The following is a 23,505-nucleotide window of genomic DNA, read 5'->3' as shown; positions in this document are numbered from 1 at the left end:
TAGCTGTTACCAGCGGTGGGTTTCACATTTTGTTACCACCGGTTCGCCTCCCGCACATGGCCGTCGCTTCGCACGTGGCCCGCTCGCTTCCCCTTCCGCGCATGCGCTTTGATCGCTCGTGCCCGCCTTCCACGCATGCGCCTGGCCTCAAAAAACTTGCCTGAATAGGACGGCATAGAGCCGATTTCTGCTACCGGTTCAGCCAAACCAGGGATCGGCAAACGTAAAAGAGCCATTTGGACCCGTTTCCCACAGAAAAGAAAACACCGGGAGCCACAAAGGTCCTAACCAGAAGCCCCCTGTTCAATTCTGGAACTGACCGGAAGTTCAGTTTCCCCATCATAGAGTCTCCTCCTAGCGCGGCGTACTTTTTCCTCTACCTGTCCCAACCGAAAGCCCTATCAATTGTGGAGACAACTGGAAAACCCTCCCCTTGCCATAGAGTCTCCTCCTGGCGCACTGTGCTTCTCCCCCCTCCCCCCCGGGAAGCTCGTCTCAAAATTGTGGCGCCAACCGGTGACGGAGCCGCAGCAGAGGGAGGAAAGAGCCACATGCGGCTCCAGAGCCGCAGTTTGCTGACCCCTGAGCCAAACCAATCCGAACCGGCTGAGTACCACATCTGGCTGTTCACTCTTTTGGGCTGAAATATTTATATGCCCACCAGAGAGTGGAGGGAGAAATAGGGGAAGTGTACAATTACACACTCACACACACACACACATTGTGTGTTGTTGCTCTGAAATCCCCCATCCGCCTGCCCTCTCTGTTTTTCCTTTGTCTGGGGCTGGCGAGGAGGGAAGTTTGTACTTCGCTCAACCTCAGCCCCAAATTTGCAGTGTGACTCAACGCCCAGCCGCCTACAAGAAGGGTGAGCCTATACATTGGTCATTGGAATGGTGTGTGCATGTGTCATCTTGGGTGGTGTGTCATGCACTTGACACACACAAACACACACACACACACACTGCTCTCTGCCTGTCCCTGTGTGTGCTCACTCTTGGCACCCTTGGTGCTGAGAATCTGGGTTAGCCAAAATCCTCCTGGCCTTGAGCTCGGGGAGGGAGGCCCAGCAGCTAGATGCTAACGCTGGTCCGACTCTGGCACGGAGGCCAAGCCGCCACTGAGCGAGAATTCGTGAACGGCAGGGCGGGGGGGGGGGGGGGGGAGAGAAGAAGAGTCAGGTAGACTGCCCCGGCCCTTGGAAGCTCCACCTAGCCTCAGTGGAACTGGCTCTGGTGGTTTTAGGGCAAAAACTTTGTGCTGCATGAAGGGGTTGGCGATCCTGTTTTCTGAAACCATCCACCGCTCTCCCTCCCACATCCGGTGACTACAAATTCCATCGTTTAATTACATGTGGCAGGAGGAAGCCGCTTCTCTGGTCTGATCAGGGAGTTGATTTGTCACTTTGGCTCTCGCAGAGAAAACAACAACCGAGTCCTTCCTTCCTTCCTTCCATCCTTCCTACCTTCCTTCCTTCCTTTCTTTCATTCTTTCTTTTTCTTTCTTTCTTTCTTCCTTCCTTCCTCCCTTCCTTCCTTCCGTCCTTCCTTCCTTCCTTCCTCTCTTTCTCAGTTTCTCCCTCCTTTCCCCTATCTCTCCCTCCCTCTCCTCTTTTCCTTCTATCTTTCCCTTCCTTTATCCCTCTTTTCTTCCACTTCTTTCTTTTTTCTCTCTCCTTCCCTCTCCTCTTTTCCTTCTATCTTTTCCTTCCTTTATCCCTCTTTCCTTCCACTTCTTTCTTTTTTTCTTCCTCTCTCCCTCTTTTCTTTTTCTTCCTTCCTTCCTTCCCCTCTTTATCCCTCTCTTCCTTTTTCCTTCCTCCTCTGTTTTCCTCTCCTTCCTTCTTTCCTTCCAACCCGTCCCTTCTTTTCTTTTTCTTTCTTTCTTTCTTTTCCTTCCTTCCTGTTCCTTCCTTCCTCTGTCCCGCTCTCCTTCCCTCTATCTCTCCCTTCCTCTCCTTTTCCTTCTTTCTTTCCCTTCCTTTATCCCTCTCTCCCTCTTTCCTTCCTCCTCGTTCCCTTCCTTCTTTCTCTCTTTCCCTCCCTCCCTCTTTCCTTCCAGTCCTTTCTTTCTTTATTTTTTTCCCTTCTTTCCTCCGTCCCTCCATTTTCTCTTCTCTTTGCCTTCTTTCTTTCCCTTCCTTTATATCGTTTCCTTTTTCCTTCCTCCTCTCTCCCTTCCTCCCTCTTTCCTTTCTCTTCCTTCCTGCCTTTCTTTCTTTCTTTTCCTTCCTCCCTCCCTCCCTCCAAACTCTTCTCCATTTTTCCAGCCCTTCCTGGTCCCATCATTGTGGAACTCAGCATCCTACATATATCCACCCTACACCATTCTAACCATGGAAATGTCTGTTTTCTTCTCCCAGATTTTGGCTCGAACGTGAATGTTCCCCCATCTGCCAGATATCCGCTCCCCAAACGTTGTCAGCCCTCCCCAATTCTCTATACCCCCCCTTTTTTAAACAGGTAACCATCATGGCTGGATTAACCAAAACACAACCTGCCTAACCTCCTCATTTGTCAGCCCTTCCCCCCCCCAAAAAAATAAAGGGACACCCCTTCTCTCCCATGGTGGAAACTCCCTGATATTTTTTGCTCCCAGCCTCAATTTCTGGGCCTGTCGATTTCCATCACCATCTCCATTCCTGTCCCATTTCTGCTTTCGGTTGCAGAAGATAGATAAATGAAGGGAGGAAGATAAATGGCTAAGACGCTGTGCTTGACAATCAGAAAGTTCAGCAGTTCGGCGGTTCGAATCCCTAGCGCCGCGTAACGGAGTGAGCTTCCATTCCTTGTCCCAGCTTCTGCCAACCTAGCAGTTCGAAAGCAGGTAAAAAATGCAAGTAGAAAAATAGGAACCACCTTTGGTGGGAAGGGAATAGCGTTTCGTGCGCCTTCGGGGGCGTTGAGTCATGCTGGCCACATGACCACGGAGACGTCTTCGGACAGCACTGGCTCTTCGGCTTTGAAACGGAGAGGAGCACCGCCCTCTAGAGTTGGGAACGACTAGCACATATGTGCAAGGGGAACTTTTACCTTTTACCTTAAGCAATCTTCTTCTGCTTTCTGTTGCAGGTACCCGAAGGAAGATATTGACACCTGCCTATCTATCCCTCGTTTTGAAGAAGCACCCCAAAATTGGCCGCCATATCTTCCCTGAAGAACTCACCCATGGGGATCAACCGATCTCCAACCCACTGTAATCTTGCCCTTTTTCACACACTCATAATAACGCCCGCGGGAAGGAGGCGCTGGAAGGAGGTGGATTTGCCTCTAATGATCCCCTTACTGCACACAAAAACCCGTTGGACCACATCCAGAGGTGTTGTTTACCTTGCCATGTTACGCAAACAGGTTTTTGGGAGCGGATGCTGAATGCAGAGTTTAAAATGTGAAATCTCCTTCAGGTGCCAGCCTTCTCCTTTGCCCTTTTTTGGGGGGAATTGTGTTGTATTCCTGGGGATTTTGAATGTTTCATATTCTTTGCCACACGTGGCGAAAAGTGCGTTTGATATCCATCTCTCCCCAGTTGGCTTTCCCGACTGGCTTTTTAAGAACCGCAGGTTTGAACGTTGTGCTTTTTGCTTCGATCTGGGTTGGTATTTGTGGACTGGATAAGGTCATAGCTCATCGGCCCTAAAAAGTAAAGATTCCCCTCGCACAGGTGTGCTAGTCGTTCCCGACTCCAGGGGGCGGTGCTCATCTCTGTTTCAAAGCCGAAGAGCCAGCGCTGTCCGAAGATGTTTCCGTGGTCATGTGGTCGGCATGACTCAAGGCCGAAGGCGCACGAAACGCTGTTCCCTTCCCACCAAAAGTGGTTCCTATTTTTCTACTTGCATTTTTTAACCTGCTTTAGCCTAGCATTTCAGACAAATGGTTCTCCGTTCCCTTCTTAAAAACATTCTTTTTTGGAAGGAAGGAAGGAAGGAAGGAAGGAAGGAAGGAAGGAAGGAAGGAAGGAAGGAAGGAAGGAAAGAAAGAAAGAAAGAAAGAGTTGGACAGGACCTTGGTGGTCTTCTAATTCATCCCCCTGCTAGAGCAGGAGACTCCATAGCATTTGAGACAAATGGTTCTCTGTTCCCTTCTTAAAAACATCCTTTTTTAGAAGGAAGGGAGGGAGGGAGGGAGGAAGGAGGGAAGGAAGGAAGGAAGGAAGGAATAGGACAGGTCCTTGAAGGTCTTCTAGTTCATCCCCCTGCTAGAGCAGGAGCCTCTATAGCATTTGAGACAAATGGTTGTCCATTCCTTTCTTAAAAACATTCTTTTTTGGAAGGAAGGAAGGAAGGAAGGAAGGAAGGAAGGAAGGAAGGAAGGAAGGAAGGAAGGAAGGAAGGAAGGAATAGGACAGGTCCTTGAAGGTCTTCTAGTTCATCCCCCTGCTAGAGCAGGAGCCTCTATAGCATTTGAGACAAATGGTTGTCCATTCCTTTCTTAAAAACATTCTTTTTTGGAAGGAAGGAAGGAAGGAAGGAAGGAAGGAAGGAAGGAAGGAAGGAATAGGACAGGTCCTTGAAGGTCTTCTAGTTCATCCCCCTGCTAGAGCAGGAGCCTCTATAGCATTTGAGACAAATGGTTGTCCATTCCTTTCTTAAAAACATTCTTTTTTGGAAGGAAGGAAGGAAGGAAGGAAGGAAGGAAGGAAGGAAGGAAGGAAGGAAGGAAGGAAGGAAGGAAGGAGTAGGACAGCACCTTGGAGGTCTTCTAGTCCATCCCCCTGCTAGAGCAGGAGCCTCTATAGCATTTGAGACAAATGGTTCTCCGTTCCCTTCTTAAAAACATTCTTTTTTGGAAGGAAGGAAGGAAGGAAGGAAGGAAGGAAGGAAGGAAGGAAGGAAGGAAGGAAGGAAGGAAGGAAGGAGTAGGACAGCACCTTGGAGGTCTTCTAGTTCATCCCCCTGCTAGAGCAGGAGCCTCTATAGCATTTGAGACAAATGGTTCTCCGTTCCCTTCTTAAAAACATTCTTTTTTGGAAGGAAGGAAGGAAGGAAGGAAGGAAGGAAGGAAGGAAGGAAGGAGTAGGACAGCACCTTGGAGGTCTTCTAGTCCAGCCCCCTGCTAGAGCAGGAGCCTCTATAGCATCTAAGACAAATGGTTGTCCAATCTCTTCTTTAAAACCTGCAATGTTGGCGCAGCCACAACTCCTGGTGGCCAGCTGTTCCACCGGCCAATCGTTCTCCCTGTCCGGAAATTCCTCCTTATAATCCCATGCTGCTTCTCTCCTTGATTCATTTCCCCCCATTGCTTCTTGCCCTGCCTTCAGGTGCTTTGGAGAACAGGTAGACCCCCCCCCTCCTCTTCTTTGGGGCAGCCCCTCAGATATTGGAAGACTCCTATCGTGTGTGTCCCCCCCCCCCCGCACCCTTAAACCTTCCTTTCACTAGACTAGACATACCCAGTTCCTGCAACCCTTCTTCGTAAGTTTTAACCTTGCTGGAAAGATTAAACTCCCCCTATACGAAAGGAGAGCTTGTTGCTATGAGTTAACTGGATGTTGTTGTTGTTGTCATATTTTCAGGCACACAACAACAACAACAACAACACTTTTTTCATTAAGCATTTTCGAGCTGGGCATTTCCACCCAGGATTTGATGGGAAGCAACGGGTAAGAAAGCTGGGTGAGCGTTGCCTATGGCTGGTGCATCTCCTTTGCGGATTCATCCCAGCTGGCCTATCTCCGCACGCATATAAAAGCCCCCCCCCTTCAGCTTCTTTCCCCCCCAATTGGGGGGGGGAAACGAAACCATGATGTCACTTCTGGCCAATAGGAGCCCTCTCCTTTCACCCCAGTTGTAAATCTTCCTTTTTATTTATTCGGACAGATTCTTCTTCGGGTTTTGTGTCTCCATCTGTAACTGAGAGAGAGAGAGAGAGAGGGAGGGAGGGAGAGGGAGGGAGAGAGAGAGAATGGATGGAATGAGTAATTTAAAATTTTCATTTTAGAAAAAGTGAGCGGCTTTTTCGAAATACGGCATATCAAGAATTATTATTTTATTATTTGGCCTTCTGTGGTGTTTCTTTCTCTCTATCATTCTTTTTTTCTCTCTCTTATTTTCTCCCTCTCTCATTCATTCCCTCTCATTCTCTCTCTTTCTTTCATTCTCTCTTATTCTCTCATTCTTTTTTCTCTCCCACATTCTCTCTCTTATTCTCTCTATCATTCTTACTTCCTTAGTCGCTCACTTTCTCATTCTCTCTCTTATTCTCTCTTTCTTATTCTCTCTCTCATTCTTTTTTCTTTCTCTCTCATTCTTTCTCATTCTTCCTCTCTTTCTTATTCACTCTCACTTTTTCTCTCTTATTCTCTCCCTTTCTCATTCTTTCTTTCTCTTCTCTCTTATTCTCTCTCTCATTCATTTTTCTCATTCATTTTTCTTTCGCTCTCATTCTCTAATTCTTATTCTTCCTCTCTCTCTTATTTTCCCTCTCTCATTCTTTCTTTCTGTTCTCTCTCTCTTATTCTCTCATTAGTTTTTCTCATGCCTTCTCATTCTCTCATTCATTTTTCTTTCGATTTCATTTATATTCCCTCACATTCTTCCTCTCTCTCTCTTATTCTCTCCATCTCTCATTCTTTCTTTCTCTTCTTTCTCTTATCCTCTCTCATTTGTTTTTCTCTCTCATTCTCTCATTCATTTTTCTCTCTCATTCTCTCATTCATTTTTTTTCTCATTCTCTCATTCTCTTACATTCTTTCTCTCACTCTCTCCCTTTGTCATTTTTCTCTTCTCTCTCTTATTTACTCTCTCATTCTTTCTCATTCTCTCATTCATTTTTCTCTCTCATTTTTTATTCTCTCACATTCTTCTCTCTCTCTTATTCTCTCCCTTTCTCATTCTCTCTCTTGTTCTCTTTTTCCCTCCCTCTCTCTCTCTCTCCCCCTCTCTCTGTATTTTTCATGGGTTAGCTTTGTCTGTAATTGTTGGTTCTGTTTCCAGCATTCTATAGATTTTTTTTTCATTGCTCCTAAGGAATTTCTTGCGAAATTATGAGTTTCACTTTTCTTATGCATCGAGATTTCTATATTTAGAGAGACGGGGCAGAGAGGACATTCATTAACTTGATGGAAATTCTGAGCCTAGCCTGCTCCCTTTCAAAAGAGTAAAATGGAAATTATCTCATTTTGCAAACCCGTCTTCATATTTCTTCTGCTAAAGGGTCTCTCCTTGCTTTACAAGTCTTGAGTGAAAGGCGCCAATGAGAACTAGGAACTTGGAGCATTTGCTGATTAATAAAACCCAGCACAAGCCTGAATTATTCCCCCTCGTGGCTGAATGAGGTATTGCAAGGTCAAGTTGGAAAATAGGACAATCTTATTTCCTGAGGGTGAGAACAGTTATTCATTGGATCGGCTTGTCTCTAAAAATTGTAGGCGATCCATTGCTGGACGTTTTCAAGAAGAGATTGGACAGTCATTATCCAGAATGGTATGGGGTCTCTTGCATGGGTAGTGGGTTGGACTAGAATTGCAATACCCAAGATCCTTTCCAACGTGGTTTTATAATTGTTTTTTTGTAAGCCACCCGGAGTCCTTCAGGATTGGGCAGCATATAAATTTTATAAATAAATAAATAAATAAATAAATAAATAAATAAATAAATAAATAAATAAATAATAAGTAAGTAAGTAAGTAAATAAGTAAATAAATAAATAATGGTTTCTATAGGAAATACCGCCATCTGATGGCACAGTGAGAAAATTGCAGCCTCTATAGGGAAAATAGCAACATAGGATCTACTAACTACTGTATAAGAAATATTGCCCTCTGTTGGCTCAATCTGGTATTGCGATTTCAATATGGAAAATTCCTGTATTACACGTTGCCCTGTTTAACCCACTAAAAATGCAATACTTCAGGTATTAAAGGCTCAGGGAGTAAAATAGGGCCATGTAATGGAATTTAAGAGGAGGCTGCCCCTGGTGGCTCAATCTGGTACTGCAACCTCAAGACGGAAAATAGGACAATGCAGGTAGTCCTCGATTTACGACCCCGGCGGAGCCCCAGATTTCTGTTGCTAAGCGAGACACTGGTTAGGTGAGTTTTTGTCCCCCTTTGTGATCTTTCTTGCCACAGGCGTTAAGCGAATCGCTGCAGTGTTATTAAGTTAGTAACGTGGTTGTTGAGTGAATCTGGCTTCCCCATTGATTTTGCTCGTCAGAGGGTCATAAAAAGGGGAATCACCTGACCCCGAAACACTGCGACCATCATAAATACGAGTCAGTTGCCAGGTGTCTGAATTCTGATCACATGACGATAGGAAGGCTGCGACGGTCATAAGTGCGGAAAATGCTCTCTTTGAAAAAAGTCTCTTTTTCCATTGCAACGCCACTAAAATACTAATAATAAGATAATTTACAAGATTTATTGAGAAGACGATGAAAAGATCATCACAAGAATCCTCTATTTTTAAGAAGAAACCCCTCTCTACATATAGCCACTGCATATATAGTCGAATATCTATAGAACGGGTCGATTCTGTAAGGGGTGGATGCTTTATGTCATCTGTCCTTATGTAAACTCGCAAGATTTATTTTTCTCACCATTTATATCTATACATCCAAACTAGACTGATGTTTTTCTGTCTCATATATGTGTGTGTATGCGAGCATCTGCATAATGGTTATCCTTTGAGAGCTGAATGCAATGACATTTGATTTCAATGTCTGCTGATTAGTGTACATTTAAAAGTGGCAATCAAGTTTCTATTCTGTATTTTACTATTCTATTGTTAATTCTTATGCTATTCTAATTCCATTCTATTCTTATTCTATTTCTCTGTTATATTCTTATGCTATATTATTCTATTCTTATGCTATGCGATGCTTTGCTATTCTAGTCTTTATTCTATTCTTATTCCATTCTTTTCTATATTCTATTCTTATTCATTCTTATTCTATTCTTATTCTATTATATTTCTATATTCTATTCTATTCTCATAAATTCTTGTTCTATTCTTATTCATTCTTATGCTGTTCTTAATACATTCTTATTCTATTCTATTTCTATATTCTATTCTATTCTCATTCATTCTTATTCTATTCTTATTCATTCTTATGCTATTCTTAATATATTCTTATTCTATTCTATTTCTATATTCTATTCTATTCTCATTCATTCTTATTCTTATTCTATTCTTATTCATTCTTATGCTATTCTTAATATATTCTTATTCTATTCTATTTCTATATTCTATTCTATTCTCATTCATTCTTATTCTTATTCATTCTTATGCTATTCTTAATTTATACATATTCTATTCTATTTCTATATTCTATTCTCATTCATTCTTATTCTCATTCATTCTTATGCTATTCTTAATATATTCTTATTCTACTCTATTTGTATATTCTACTCTGTTTCTATATTCTATTCTATTCTTATTCATTCTCATGCTATTCTTAATATATTCTTATTCTATTCTATTTCTATATTCTATTCTCATTCATTCTTATGCTATTCTTATGCTATGCTAATCTATTCTTATTCTATTCTTATTCTATTCCACTGTACTCCATTCCATTCCATGCCAGGAAGGTTCCCCTCGTTTTCTCACGTGTTTTTACAAGAAACGAGGAAAATGTCTTATCTCATCTGCGAAGGAAGGCAGATTAAAGCTCCCAATTGTTTGGAAACCCAGCGGCTTCATAATAATCTGAGGATAAGCTCAGAACTAGTTTCACCCATCATGCTTAACCAGCTTAGCAGAAACGGCTCCAATTCCTATCTGCCTCTTCCACTACACACCTCCACCTGGGGTTGTGCCAAATTGTGGCGACAAGTGACAAGAGCGACAAGATAAAGGTGGCAAGGATACATAATGACCCGATTCCCACATCCCAGTCAGTCCTAAGTATTTTCTAGTGTTGTTGTGGCCAGACAGTGGAGCAGGCAGCCGATTCAGACACTGAGGAGGGTTGGGGAGGAACCTGGGCCAGTCCTGGAGTCTGGGGAAGGCTCGGAGGAGGGCTCTGTGTCGGAGGCAGAGAGGGGGCCAGGGCTGTCTGACAGTTATTAGCTGCCTTCGGAGTCAGGCATCAGTGAGGCAGAAGAACAGCTGGAGCCTGTTCCCAGTGTGCGCATGCGCAGAGCTGCCAGACGAAGGGAAGAGCTAACGAACAGGGGTCAACTTGGGAGGAAGGCCACAGGTGGACGGTGAATGGCCCCTCCCAGAGGGAATAAAAGAGGAGCAACCGGGGAGTGGAGTTTGCAGGAGACCATTAATTCACTTCATTGGTTCGTGACTCTCCGAGACTCCTGGCCAAGTTGTGCAGATATCGGCCTGGCAGCTCTCCAAGCCAGATAAGGTCTGTGACTGTAAATCCTCCTTTGAAAATCTTTGCTGGAGTTGAATGAGCAGAATTCACAGTCAATTAATAAAAGGGTTTTTTGTTGAGACAAGGAGTTTGCCTCGTGCTCTTGGGAAGCCTCGGTCAGAACAAGTTTGAAACATCTATGCGTATGTGGGGAAATTTCCATGGGTTTCTATGGGATCCACAAGTAGTCCTCGACTTACAACAGTTCATTTAGTGACTATTCAAAGTTACAACGGCGCTGGAAAAAGTGACTTATGACTGTTTTTCACACTTAACGACCGTTGCAGCATCCCCATGGTCATATGGTCAAAATTCAAATGCTTGGTAACCGGTTCATATTTATGACGGTTGCAAAAGTCCCAAAGTCACGCGATCCCATTTTGCGACCTTCGGACAAGCAAAGTCATATCGGGAAGTCAGATTCACTTAACAAACCTGTTACTATGCTAACAACTGCAGTAAATTCATTTAAATTCTGCGGCAAGAAATGATGTCAAATGGGGGGCGGAAAGTTCATGTAATAAATATCTTGCTTAGCAACAGAACTTTTGGCCTCATTTGTAAGCCATAAGTCAAGGACTGCCTTCCTGCATTGGCCCAGACCATAATATGTACTCTCCACCTTTTCACTCTCTATTTTAATCTTTTTTAAATTCTGTTTTTAACTTGCTTTTATGACCATGATTTTTTTTTTAAATACGAGAGCCACTTTGGCCTAGTGGTTAAAGCACCAAGCTAATGATGAAAGAAACGTCCTTCTGGGTTCGGCTCCAAGTGGGGAAAAAGACACTGGAGACATGGAGGCTGCTGGGAAAGATGGTTTTAATGGTGGACAGGACCACATGGATTGAGCCCTGAACAGAAAAGTGGATCACATGCTTCAATGCTGGTGGAGAAGAAGAGAAGGGCTGAGGGAGGGGCTTGCTAGGCTTTTTATAACCTGTTCAGTCCCACCTCTCTGTTTCCTGTTCCTGTGTAAGAAATGCATTCTGATTGGTTGTCAGACTCCCATGGGGCCATGCAGGGGCGACTCTCTAGGATGCGTTTTGAATCCAGGTTTGGTTGAGTTCTCAGATGCCATGTGGTCAGTTGAGTGAAAGGCCAATATTATCATGCTTTTCTGTAGCTGAAGTGGAGAACTCTTTATTATGTAAAGTGGGCTGGCGTGGCTTTCTTAATGGCCCATTGACAAAGTGGGGATGGGCAGGAAGCTACAGGCAGCTATTCTGTCTTTTAAAACATGTTTCTTTCTTTTCACATCCAGAGAAATATTCTGCCTTTTCAATATTTCCTAGGATATTTCATTTTTCTGGGAGAGGGCTGGGTGATAACTTCCTACACTAGGAAACAGGAGATGGCGAGTTCTAGTCCCACCTTAGGCATTTTGAAAGCCAGCTGGGTGACTTTGGGCCAATCACCAGGAGACTGGGAGGTCTAGTTCCGCCTTAAGACATGAAATCCAGCTGGGTGATTTTGAGACAATCACCAGGAGACGGTGAGTTCGAGTCCCGCCTTAAGTGTGAAAGCCAACTGGATGACTTTGGGCCAGTCCCTCTCTCAGCCCAACCTACATCACAAGATTGTTGTCGTGGGGAAAATAGGAGGAGGAAGAAGATGTGTTGGATATGTTTTCCACCTTGAGTTACCGGTAAAAATAATAAAGTCAGGATACAAATTAAATTAAATCTTTTTTTTAAATTATTATTGTAGACTTCCCAGAGTCACTTTGGTATGATGGGCAGTTCAGAAATGCCCACAAATCTTAAGGATGACAGAGTTCACTTGACCAGGGGAATTCTGGGAATGGAAGTCCATATATCATAAGGCTGATAGGGTTGATTGCTAGACTGTTGTCTTCCCATAATGTGTTGTTGTTGTTATTAATTGCGAAGTGTCTGATCCATTGGAACCCCATGGACAACGTTCCTCCAGGCCTTCCTGTCCTCTCCCATCCTCTGAAGTCCATTGAAGCTCAGGCCGACTGCTTCGGTGACTCCATCCAGCTACCTCCTTCTCTGCCATCCCTTCTTCTTTCGCCCTCAATCCTTCCTAGCATGAGGCTCTTCTCCAGGGAGTCCTTCTTCCTTCTCATCAGGTGGCCAAAGTCTTTGAGTTTCCTCTTCAGGATCTGGCCTTCTAAAGAGCAGTCAGGGTTGATGATCTCAAGGACTAACCGGTTGGATGGCCTTGCAGTCGAAGGGACTCAGGAGATAGATAGGTAGGTAGGCAGATAGACAGATAGGTAGGTAGAAGTCCCCTTCTTCTTCTTTTGCCCTCCATCGTTCCCAGCATGAGGCTCTTCTCCAGGGAGTCCTTCTTCCTTCTCATCAGGTGGCCAAAGTCTTTGAGTTTCCTCTTCAGGATCTGGCCTTCTAAAGAGCAGCCAGGGTGGATCTCCTCTAGGACTGACCGGTTGGATGGCCTTGCAGTCCAAGGGACTCAATGCAGGAGTCTTCTCCAGCACCAGAGTTCAAAGGCCTCCATTCTTTGGCGCTCAGCCTTCCTTAGGGTCCAACCTTCACAGCCATCCATTGCCACTGGGGAAACCAGAGCCTTGACTATGCATATTTTTGTTGCCACACTGTAAAATTGCTTGGGAAATTAATGGATGCAAAGCTGAAAATGACACCGATCGGTGCTAGAATGCACCACTAGAGGGCAGCAAAAACCCACGAAAAAAATAATAATCAGAACCCTCAGCCCTCTAGTGGTCATGCACGGTTTGGCAGGCTAACTCTGGTGTTGTATACTAGTTAGTAAAGCGAATAAGATGCGCTTAAAATCATTCAGTTCACAGCAGAGGGATGAAATTCAATCAAAAGGCATTTTACCCATCTTCTTACAGAGGCTAACCAAGGTAATTTCCCAAACGAAAAAACAGGGATGCAGGAAATTAATTATAAATTAGTTTTATAAAATTAATTAAATAATAATTAATTTTAATAGTTAATTATGCTTTGCCCTGGCCAGCTCTGCAATCTGATTTTTTTTTTAAAATCGACGTATCTTTATGCTGGATCAGGAATACCAAAAGCGGGGAGGGAAACTTCACCCACTTCGCCTCTTTCCGTCAACTCCGAGCCCGTTCGGCTATTTCCGTGTCTAGGGGAGAAAAAAAAGAAGGTTCGGGTGTTTTCGACGACAACCGAACGCTTTCCCCTTTTTTATTTTTTTTAAATACCGTGCCCATTGATTTCCGGAAGTGCTTTATTTATTTATTTTCCCGTCTCCTCCCACCTTGACTTTCTGTCCAATCGCAAAGCCATTGCAAACCTTCACCCCGCCCCTTTCTCCTCCCTCTTTTTTTCCCCACCTGCCTTCCTCATCTTTTTTTTCTCCCCCTTCCTCAGCCAATCAGATCGCCGCTTAACCTCTTCGGCTTTTTCCGCCGACCGTGGGAAGCGTCCCCGGGCCGTGTTCGCTGCCGCGGTTGCCCCTCTACCCACCCCTCGGCTGTTTCCGTCATCTCGTCGGAAGTTGCCGAAGCCCGGCTGAGGCGGCCATATTGGGAGCCGCCGCTGTGTGAAATCCGAGGGGCGGCAAGTGGCGTCCTGGCCCCGGCGGCGGCGGGAAGACGGTGCCGGAGCCCTGCGAAGGAAGCCCGGCGGGGCTTGGCGACGTCCAGCCGGCTTCAAACGCAGGGGTGGTTTTTTTCTTCTTCTTCCGGCGCGGCCTGGCCCTAGCGCCTCATCCCCGGCCTCGCGTGATCCTGCAAGCCGGGCACCCCGCACCCTAGCCCGGCTTGGAAGAGGAGCCTTATGCCGGGCCTTCCGACCGCCCAGTGAGCCCCCGCTTCCCCCATGCTGGTGGCCTGGCCGCCCCCCTCGCCCTGAGGAGGAGGAGGAGGAGGAGGAAAAGAAGAGGAATAAGACTCCCCCCCCCATCCCTTCCAGCTGGGCCAAGCAGAAGGAAGAGGGGAAGGCGCTGAGCAGCTGGGGGGAGCCCCCCTCAGGCGTCTGCCAAGGGGAGCCATGTCGAGCACCGGCCGCAGCCCCCTGCCCACCGTGACGGAGAACCTGGAGCAGGTAAAGACGGGAGAGGGAGGGGGGCTAAATATAGACGTGGGGGGGCTAAGAACAATTATTGGGGGGGTCTTTGGGGTATCCTCCCCCCCCAGAGCGAATTGAAGAGCTGGGTGGCTTGAAACCTCTGCCCCACTTAAGCTGGAGGGGAGGGGGAGAGGTTTAAATGCCTTTAATCTTCCTGCCATTCTGGGGGGGGGAGAGAAAAGGTGTTGGGGACCCCCCCTCTCCCCAACCTCCTATTGATGGAGCAGGCCCTGCACAGGTGGTTGCAGGGGGGGAAAAGGGGTTTCTTTTTGGGGGGGAGCGATCTGTTTCTTCTAAGGCAGTGGTTCCCAACCTTTGGGGGGGGACATGCCCCCCGCCTAAGCATCTCTAATAATCCTGATTGCCCCCCCCCTCCATGTGACATATAATTCTTACTTTTCTGATTCACTTATTAAATAAGCAAATATTACTTTGCTTAAGTGCTTGCTTACTTAACAACTTGGTTTAAACCAGGTTCAAATTGCCCCCACCCCAATTAAAAAATCAAATTCCACCACCACCCCTGGGCTGTGCCCCCCCTCCCACATTGGGAACCACTAGTCTAAGGTTTTTGGGGAGGGGGAAGAAAGGGGATCAAGATGGAATCCTACCCCCTCCCCATAGTTTACCCCTCTTCCCCCCCCCCCCCAGTTGGCAGAGGGCGTTGAGAGAGGAAGGACCTGTCTGGCTTGCTTTTGCAATTGGGGGCAGAGAAAACAGGGGCTTTCCTGCGATTGGGGGGGGGGAAGCCAGAGGGAAAACGGGCAAGGGGTATAACCCCCCCCCCCCATTCAACCTCACATCCACTGGCTTTTTGAATCTGCTTCTGAATCGGGGAATTTGAGGGATTGGGGGTTTCCCTTTGCTTTGCCCCTCTGTGCCACACACACACACACACAAATAAGACAACCCCCCCCCCCTTTGCGAGCGGGGGTGCCAAGGAAAGAGGAAGGAAGATGGTGGCTTCTCTTTTTTTCCCTCTTGAAACTGGTCCTGCTGCTTTTGGGTGGGTGGGTGGGTGGAAGAGTGTGTCTTTCCCCTCCAAAATGTCTGCCTGTGTTTTTAAAAAAAATCTCTCTTCGGAGGAGGCACGGAGAGCGAGGCTGGTGAAACATCTGGAGGGCTGTGATGGACTCCCCCACCCACCCACTCCCGAAGAATGGATTTGTGCCAAGATTTTGGAGGAGGCTGAAGGGTTCTTTTCCCAATGGGTGGGTTTGGGTGGAATAGAGTAAAATAGAATAACAGAGTTGGAAGGGACCTTGGAGGTCTTCTAGTCCAACCCCCTGCTCAGGCAGGAAACCCTACACCACTTCAGACAAGTGGTTGTCCAGTCTCTTCATAAAAGCTTCCAGTGATGGGAAAGGAAGGAAGGAATAACAGAGTTGGAAGGGACCTTGAAGGTCTTCTGTTCCATCTTCTTAAAAGCCTCCAGTGATGGGGAAGGAAAGGAAGGAAGGAAAGAAGAAAGGAAGGAATAACAGAGTTGGAAGGGACCTCGAAGGTCTTCTATTCCATCTTCTTAAAAGCCTCCAGTGATGGGGGAGGAAAGGAAGGAAGAAAGGAAGGAATAACAGAATTGGAAGGGACCTTGGAGGTCTTCTAGCCCAACCCTTTGCTTAGGCAGGAAACTGGTTATAAATAAAGCGACTTGCCTGGGAGAAGGCCTCAGGGATGAGGGAAGGCAAGCCTGTGCAGGTGGATTTCTTTGCCCTCACACCTGCTTCGGATGTAGGATGTAGCAAACCTGGCTTGACAAGGGTGCCTTGGTCCAGCAACCGAGAGACAGGAAGTGTGAGAATAGAGATTCTTGAATCCAAGGAAGATGCAGTGGAAGGTAATGGCAGAGATCTTCCTCTCTCATTTATTCTCTCTCTAGACTGGGAATAAGCAGGCTGGGAAGCTGCGTTCCTCGAACCCAAAGCAGGTAAACCCCCTTCTCTGTGTTTTACATTTTGACTATGGGTGCAAGCTAGCAGTGGCCGGTTGCAAGCGATTGTGGGAGATGCGATCTAAACACTAAAGCATTAGAACGATGCTTAGTTCTTGAGTCTGTCACAGAAGTTGTATTGTGTTTGAACAGGGTGCACAAACCTTTTGTTGTTGTTAGTTGCGAAGTCGTGTCTGACCCATCGCGACCCCACGGACAACGTTCCTCCAGGCCTTCAGGTCCTCTACCATCCTCTGGAGTCCATTGAAGCTCAGGCCGGCTGCTTTGGTGACCCCATCCAGCCACCTCCTTCTCTGCCGTCCCCTTCTTCTTCTTTTGCCCTCCATCGTTCCCAGCATGAGGCTCTTCTCCAGGGAGTCCTTCTTCCTTCTCATCAGGTGGCCAAAGTCTTTGAGTTTCCCCTTCAGGACCTGGCCTTCTAAAGAGCAGCCAGGGTTGATCTCCTGTAAAACCAACTGGTTGCATGGCCTTGCAGTCCAAGGGACTCAATGCAGGAGTCTTCTCCAGCACCAGAGTTCAAAGGCCTCCATTCTTTGGTGCTCAGCCTTCCTTATGGTCCAACCTTCACAGCCATTTATTGCAACTGGGAAAACCAGAGCCTTGACTAGACACACTTTTGATTGGCAGGGTGATGTCTCTGCTTTTTAGGATGCTGTCTAGATTTGCCATCGCTTTCCTCTCCAGGAGCAAGCCTCTTTTAATTTCTTGGCTGCCGTCCCCGTCTGCGGTGATCTTGGAGCCCAGGAAAAGGAACCTAAAATAAAAGAAAAATAGAATAAAACCCAAAGTAACCACCTGACTTTTAGAAGCCTTGTGGCCTTCAGAATCCGCAGCCAGCCACCATGGTGGAGAGCATGGCTGGCTGGGGAATTCTGGGAACTGAAAACCCACACCTTTTTTAAAAAGCTGCCAAGGTTGGATTCACCTCTGAGTTAGAAGATTCTTTCACCTCCTCAACGTAAATATTTAGTGGATTATTTGGCTCCTTCAAGGGGAAAGGCAGCTGAAGGATTGCATGGATCCCTAACCCGGAATGTGGCTTTTGTGCATGTATGTAATCTTGCATCTGGCGGTAGGGGTTATATTGAGCAATCGATTCATTTGACTTTCATGTGGCACGGGGTGGATGCCGTGGCGGGCTGGGTCGAGTCTACTTCCTTATAAAGAGCGCAGGAAGTTAAAAGAAGGTGAGGTGACGAAACCACTCCTAGAGCTAAATTGATTCCGCATCGAAGTGGCTTCAACATTCAGCCGAAGTCTCTCTGCGAAACCAGGCAAATGGGCCCTTGAATCCAAGGCTGGAAACCCACCCTAAAAACTATGGAATAGGACAGAAGCAACACCTGTGCAGGTACCTTTTTAATATACAACAGTTGTACCTTTTTACGAACGGCAGGTGTATGATGTCACTGGAACCGCTGGTTCGCTGCTGCTTTAATCTACTTTAATGGCAATAATAACCCTTTGCGAATAGCACACTTGAAAAATACTACTCCGTGCAAAATGTGTACCTCTTACAGTGTTGGACAAAACTCTGTCCTTATTCTCCCATCATTTGGAGGACAGGGATTGTAAAAGTAGCCAGGTTTCAAAATTTAAGCCGATAACGTTTGTTTTGCCGGGGTGGGTCAGGTGAACCGCTGTGTCTGAATTCATGCCTTGCGTTGAGCCATAAACCGTGGTTTGCAAACCACAGTGGCTGGCTTTATATGATGTCCCAAAGCGCAGAGTTAACCCATTGGCGTTTTAACGCGTCAAGTTATCCCAGGGAGGTCTTGCTTGGAGTTAAACACTTGTTGTTTCTCAGCTGTTTTTGTAAACCCTTTGGATTAAAAAGCCAGCATATAAATCACCCACGTAAATGCAAGTATGAATTGTTTCGGGCTAACAATAGAATACAATAGAATAGAATAACAGTTGGAAGGGACCTTGGGAAGGCCACACTTAGAATACGGCATCCAGTTTTGGTCACCGCGTTGTGGAAAAGATGTGGAGACTCTAGAAAGAGTGCAGAGAAGAGCAACCAAGATGATTAGGGGACTGGAGACTAAAACATATGAAGAACAGTTGCAGGAACTGGGTATGTCTAGTTTAATGAAAAGAAGGACTAGGGGAGACAGGATAGCAGTCTTCCAATATCTCAGGGGCTGCCCCAAAAAAGAGGGAGTCAAGCTATTCTCCAAAGCACCTGAGGGTAGGACAAGAAGCTATGGGTGGAAACTAATCCAGGAGAGAAGCAACTTAGAACTGAGGAGAAATTTCCTGACAGTGAGAACAATTAATCAGTGGAACAACTTGCTTCCAGAAGTTGTGAATGCCCCAACACTGGAAGTCTTTAAGAAGATGTGGGATATCCATTTGTCTGAAACGGTATAAGGTTTCCTGTCTAGGCAGGGGGTTGGACTAGAAGACCTCCAAGGTCCCTCCCAATGCTGTTATTTTATATTATTCTAGTCCATTCTCCCCCCCCCCCCCAGTGAGAGACTCCTCAACTTTATTAGGTGACAAACTTCCTTTTTAAGCAAGCGTGATAAAAGGCTGCAGATTTATAAAAATTATACTTCAACCAGGAGAAGGGAGTCAGTTGGCAAGTCCTGGTGTAGGTACTAGGAGTCTCCAGGTGGTTCTGAGAAGAGCTGATCTACTCCCATCACAGATTTCTTTCTCCTATGGGAGCAGAGTAAATTGTTGGAGGTGCTTCAGAGCCTTGGAATATGTACTGCTTGCAGGGAGAAGTCATATGGATCCATTGCGCCTTCCCTCCCACACATGTTTCTTGGCTGCCCACAGATCCAGTGTTAGCTGAGAGCTGGGCAGAAATGCTGCCTTCTCCCCCTTTTTTCTTTCCTCCTTCATTCTCTGCAGGAAAGTCTTTCTCTCTCATTCGCTCTCTCTCTCTTTCTCTCATTCTCTCTCATTCTCTCTCTCTCTTTCTCTCATTCTCTCTCATTCTCTTTCATTCTCTCATTCTCTCTCATTCACTCATTCTCTCTTCTTTCTCTCATTCTCTCACTCATTCTCCCTCTCATTCTCTCTCTCCCATTCTCTTTCATTCTCTCATTCTCTCACTCATTCTCTCTTTCATTCTCTCATTCTCTCACTCATTCTCTCACTCATTCTCTCTTTCATTCTCTCATTCTCTCACTCATTCTCTCACTCATTCACTCATTTGCTCTTTCTCATTCGCTCATTCTCTCATTCTCCCTCTCATTCTCTCTCTCTCCCTCATTCTCTCTCACTAATTCTCTCTCATTCTTTCTCTCATTCTTTCTCATTCTCTCTCACTCATTCATTCTCATTCTCTCTCATTCACTCATTCTCTCACTCATTCACTCATTTTCTCTCTCTTTCTCCCTCATTTGCTCTTCCTCTCTCATTCACTCATTCTCTCCTGCCTCTCATTCTCTCTCTCTCATTCTCACTAATTCTCATTCTTTCTCTCATTCTCTCTTTCATTCTCTCATTCAATCTCATTCTCTCTTCTTTCTTTCACTCATTCTTTCTCTCTCACTAATTCTCTCACACTCATTCGCTCTTTCTCTCTCTCATTCTCCCCCCCCCCCCCCACCTTGGCTTCCTGTTTTTGTGGTTGTTCTTCACAGCTTCCGCAATCTCTCTCTTGCATTGCGTTAGAGGGGCAGTTGATTTCTGGATCAGCCGGGGGAGTGGGGGGGAGAGACCTGTTCTTTGGAGACAAAGTGAGTTGTAGTTGTAGGTGAAAATTGTCCCCCCCCCCATTTAGAAAACCAGGGGGGGGGTCTTCATCCTGCCAGTGACCCCCCCCCCCCCCCACTGATTGTTTGCAGTGGGGAGCTTGTCCATGAGTTGTCTGCTGTTTTTTAGTTTTCCGGTAGAAGAAATGTTGGGGGACTCAGTGACAGGTAGTCCTCGACTTACGGCCATAATGGAGCCCAAATCTTTCTTGTGGCTAAGCGAGGCAGCTGTTAAGTGAGCTTTGCCCCATTTTACAACCTTTTCTTGCCTCCACTGTTAAGTGCGGTTGTTAAGTTAGTAACACGCCTGTTGAGTAAATCTGGCTCCCCCATTGATTTTGCTTGACAGAAGGTCGCAAAAGGCGATCACGTCCCCCCCCCTCCCCTCCAGGACATGGCATAAATACGAGTCGGTTGCCAAGCGACCAAATTTTGATCACGTGACCAAAGGGATGGTACAGCGGTCGTAAGTGTGAAAAACGTCCCTTTTTTCCTTGCAACCTTCAACAGTCAGTAAACAAACTGTTGTAAATTGAGGACCACCTGTAAGTCAGATTGATGCTTCTGATTCATAAGCTCCCCACCCCCCCTTAAATCCACCTGTGGCGACAGTTGTACCTCGGTTTTAACTCAAGGACCTTTGCTGCTGTCACAAATGGTAAAAATCCAGCTGCCTTTTGCATGCTTCTTTTATTTTTCGGTTGCTTTTTTTGCCTCCTAAAAGAATTGGATCAAAGTTGTGTGGCTAATCAGCCACCAGGTGAATGATTATTATTAATAATTAATGATTATTAAGGAGGAAGGGGGTCAAGCTATCTTCCAAAGCAGCCGAAGGCCAGACAAGGAAGAATGGATGGAAACTGACCAAGGAGAGATTCAAGGAAATAAGGAGAATTTTTCAGACAGGGAGAACCATCAACCCACGGAACAGGAGTTGCCTTCAGAGGTTGTGGGAGCTTCATCCCTGGAGGCTTCCAAGAAGAGACTGGACTGCCATCTGTCGGAAATGGTGTAGGATCTCCTGCTTGGGCCGGGGGTTGGACTAGATGACCTGCAAGGTCCCTTCCAACTCTTGTTAATCTGTTAAATCTTCCCTCAACTAGGAAGTGCTTTCTTGAACTAAGGGCGAATTAAGGGCAGCCGAGTCAGATCTGGTTTGTCCTTGCATGGCAGATTCCAGAGATGGGAAGTTGAAAACAACCCCGAAAGTGACTGAGAACGAATCATTTCTGGATTTTGGCCGGGGGTAGGTTTTGATGTCCAGTCTTTTAACTGGGAAGCTCAATCTGGTATAAGGTTTTTCATTTTCTGAACCATCAAACAGTCCTGTTCCTGTGAGGCACACACTCAGACCTTGGCCCTGTCAAGCAAGCCATCCTGACTGCCCATCTTTTAAGGTGCTACTCTCCCCCTAAACTGAAATTTGTGGGATTTTACCGAATTGAAATGGTCTCCCGATTTCGAACTTCGCACCCTAGTTAAAAGGAAGTCTCCATCACGCTCTGCTATCCCAAAAAAACCCCACCACTTCTTGAACCAGGAAATTCAGGTTGGTCCCCGTCACTTGATATCATTGAACCATCAAAAGGTTTTAAGTTTTAGTTCGTTGCACAGCTGGATTTGGCATTTTGGTCTGCCGGTTGAGTCCTTCCTAAGGACCTGGGATAGACAGATGTGGAGGTTTGAAAGGGTGTAAGCTGTTCTGAGTTGAGCGGCCTTTTGCAATTGACCAGTGGTGTGTGTGTCAACGCCAGTGGTGTTCGGTTGCTATATATAAAATGGTTCCTCATGCAGTCAGCCAGATGTTCAAACTGGATTTGGCATTTGGCCCTGGGAGAGGCAGATGTGGATGGTGTTAACGGTTTCTTTTCAGGATGTAAACCGTTCCGAATCGAGCTGCCTTCCTTTGCAATTGACCGATGGTGGATTTGTCAATGCCAGTGGTGTTTAAGTGGTACTCCAGTCGTTTATTCTTTATTGAAGCTGCTTTAGGTGTGGTTTTGTGTTGTCTTATACCACACGGGGCTAAGATGCTGAGCTTGTCGATCAGAAAAGTCGGCCATTTACCGGTTCGAATCCCTAGCGCCGCGTAACGGAGTGGGCTCCCATGACTTGCCCCAGCTTCTGCCAAACTAGCAGTTCGAAAGCAGGTTAAAAAATGCAAGTAGAAAAATAGGAACCACCTTTGAATTTTTTTTATTATTATTTTCACATTTAAAACAATGCAGTACCGCAGAGTTGAAGTGACATTATACACAATTGGTCTCAACCATTAACTATTAGCCTATTTAGTGCATTATCTATCCTTCTGTCCAATCACAATATATACAGTTTATTCCACTCTTGTCACCTTGTCTTATGCCAATGATAAAATCTGTTCCAGACTTCACCCTTTATTTTTAAGTTCAAGAGTCACCCTATCTGCTTCCACACAGACCAACACTTTTCTGATTATATCTAGCTCTGATGGTGTATTTTCTTTTTTCCAATACTGCGCAAAAGTTATGCGTGCCACAGTTAGTACATGTATAATTAGATAGAGTACATTTTTTCTTAAACCCCTCCAGTATTATGCCTAGGAGAAAAAATTCTGGTTTACACAAAATTTGGTCTCCCACCATTTGTTAATAGGAGCCACCTTTGGTGGGAAGGGAACAGCGTTCTGTGTGCCTTCGGTGTTGAGTCATGCCGGCCACATGACCACGGAGACGTCTTCGGACAGCGCTGGCTCTTCGGCTTTGAAACATCGAGGAGCAGCGCCCCCTAGAGTCGAGAAATACTAGCACATCTGTGCGAGGGGAACCTTTACCTTAAAGCACACTAAGCCACAAACCCCACCTTAACAATAATATTAGGTTTGTAGACCGTGCTTTTTAGAAATAACACTGGTTTTGTGCAGGTATCAATCAATGGTTTGTGTTATGTAGCTTTATCCAAGTCCCACAATTAGGTGATCTTTTCGTGGTGGTGTTTCATCCAGAGTTTGGGGAGGGACGGAAACCCCTCAATCCCTCCCCCCTCCAGATGTTCTAAAAGGATTTGATCTGTTTTGCTTTAAGGGAAGAAAGATTTAATGTCCTATTTTGACTCCCCGTTTCCCCCCCCCCACACTGTTCAAAATTTAATTTCTATGATTATTTATTTTTTAGATATGAAGCTGGGGTTAATGCTCCTTTTATGTATTTTGTCCATCACCATTTCTTTATCATTAAACCACAAGGCTTTTTTTAAAATTAGCATCCTCTCAGTCTGCTCTACTAATGCAGTTTGATTTTGTAGATGTTAGTAAGATTTGGATTTATGCGCTGGCTTTTGGGATCCCACTTGGAAAATAGCAATGGCAATAGCAGTTCGACTTATATACCGCTTCATAGGGCTTTCAGTCCTCTCTAAGCGGTTTACAGAGTCAGCATATCGCCCCCACAGTCTGGGTCCTCATTTTACCCACCTCGGAAGGATGGAAGGCTGAGTCAACCCTGAGCCGG

The 23,505-nt window shown here is 45.8% G+C and overlaps 1 protein-coding gene across 1 annotated transcript in view; it reads left to right on the top strand.

Moving 5' to 3' along the window:
• The first annotated feature begins 13,826 nt into the window (after positions 1-13,826).
• LOC106544876 (serine/threonine-protein kinase MARK2) overlaps positions 13,827-23,505 on the top strand; it is a 112,142-nt gene continuing 102,463 nt past the window's right edge. Inside the window, 1 exon segment of the mRNA XM_087705239.1 lies at positions 13,827-14,332. Coding sequence (XP_087561365.1) covers positions 14,279-14,332 — 54 coding nt within the window. The 5' untranslated portion in view covers positions 13,827-14,278.

The sequence above is a fragment of the Thamnophis sirtalis genome, unplaced genomic scaffold, assembly GCF_051295495.1.
Source record: "Thamnophis sirtalis isolate CommonGarterSnake01/CBP01778 unplaced genomic scaffold, rThaSir2_p1.2 scaffold_2, whole genome shotgun sequence".
Classification (NCBI taxonomy): domain Eukaryota; kingdom Metazoa; phylum Chordata; class Lepidosauria; order Squamata; family Natricidae; genus Thamnophis; species Thamnophis sirtalis.
Note: the sequence above shows the minus strand (reverse complement) of the source record. Positions and strands in the feature narration are given on the sequence as shown.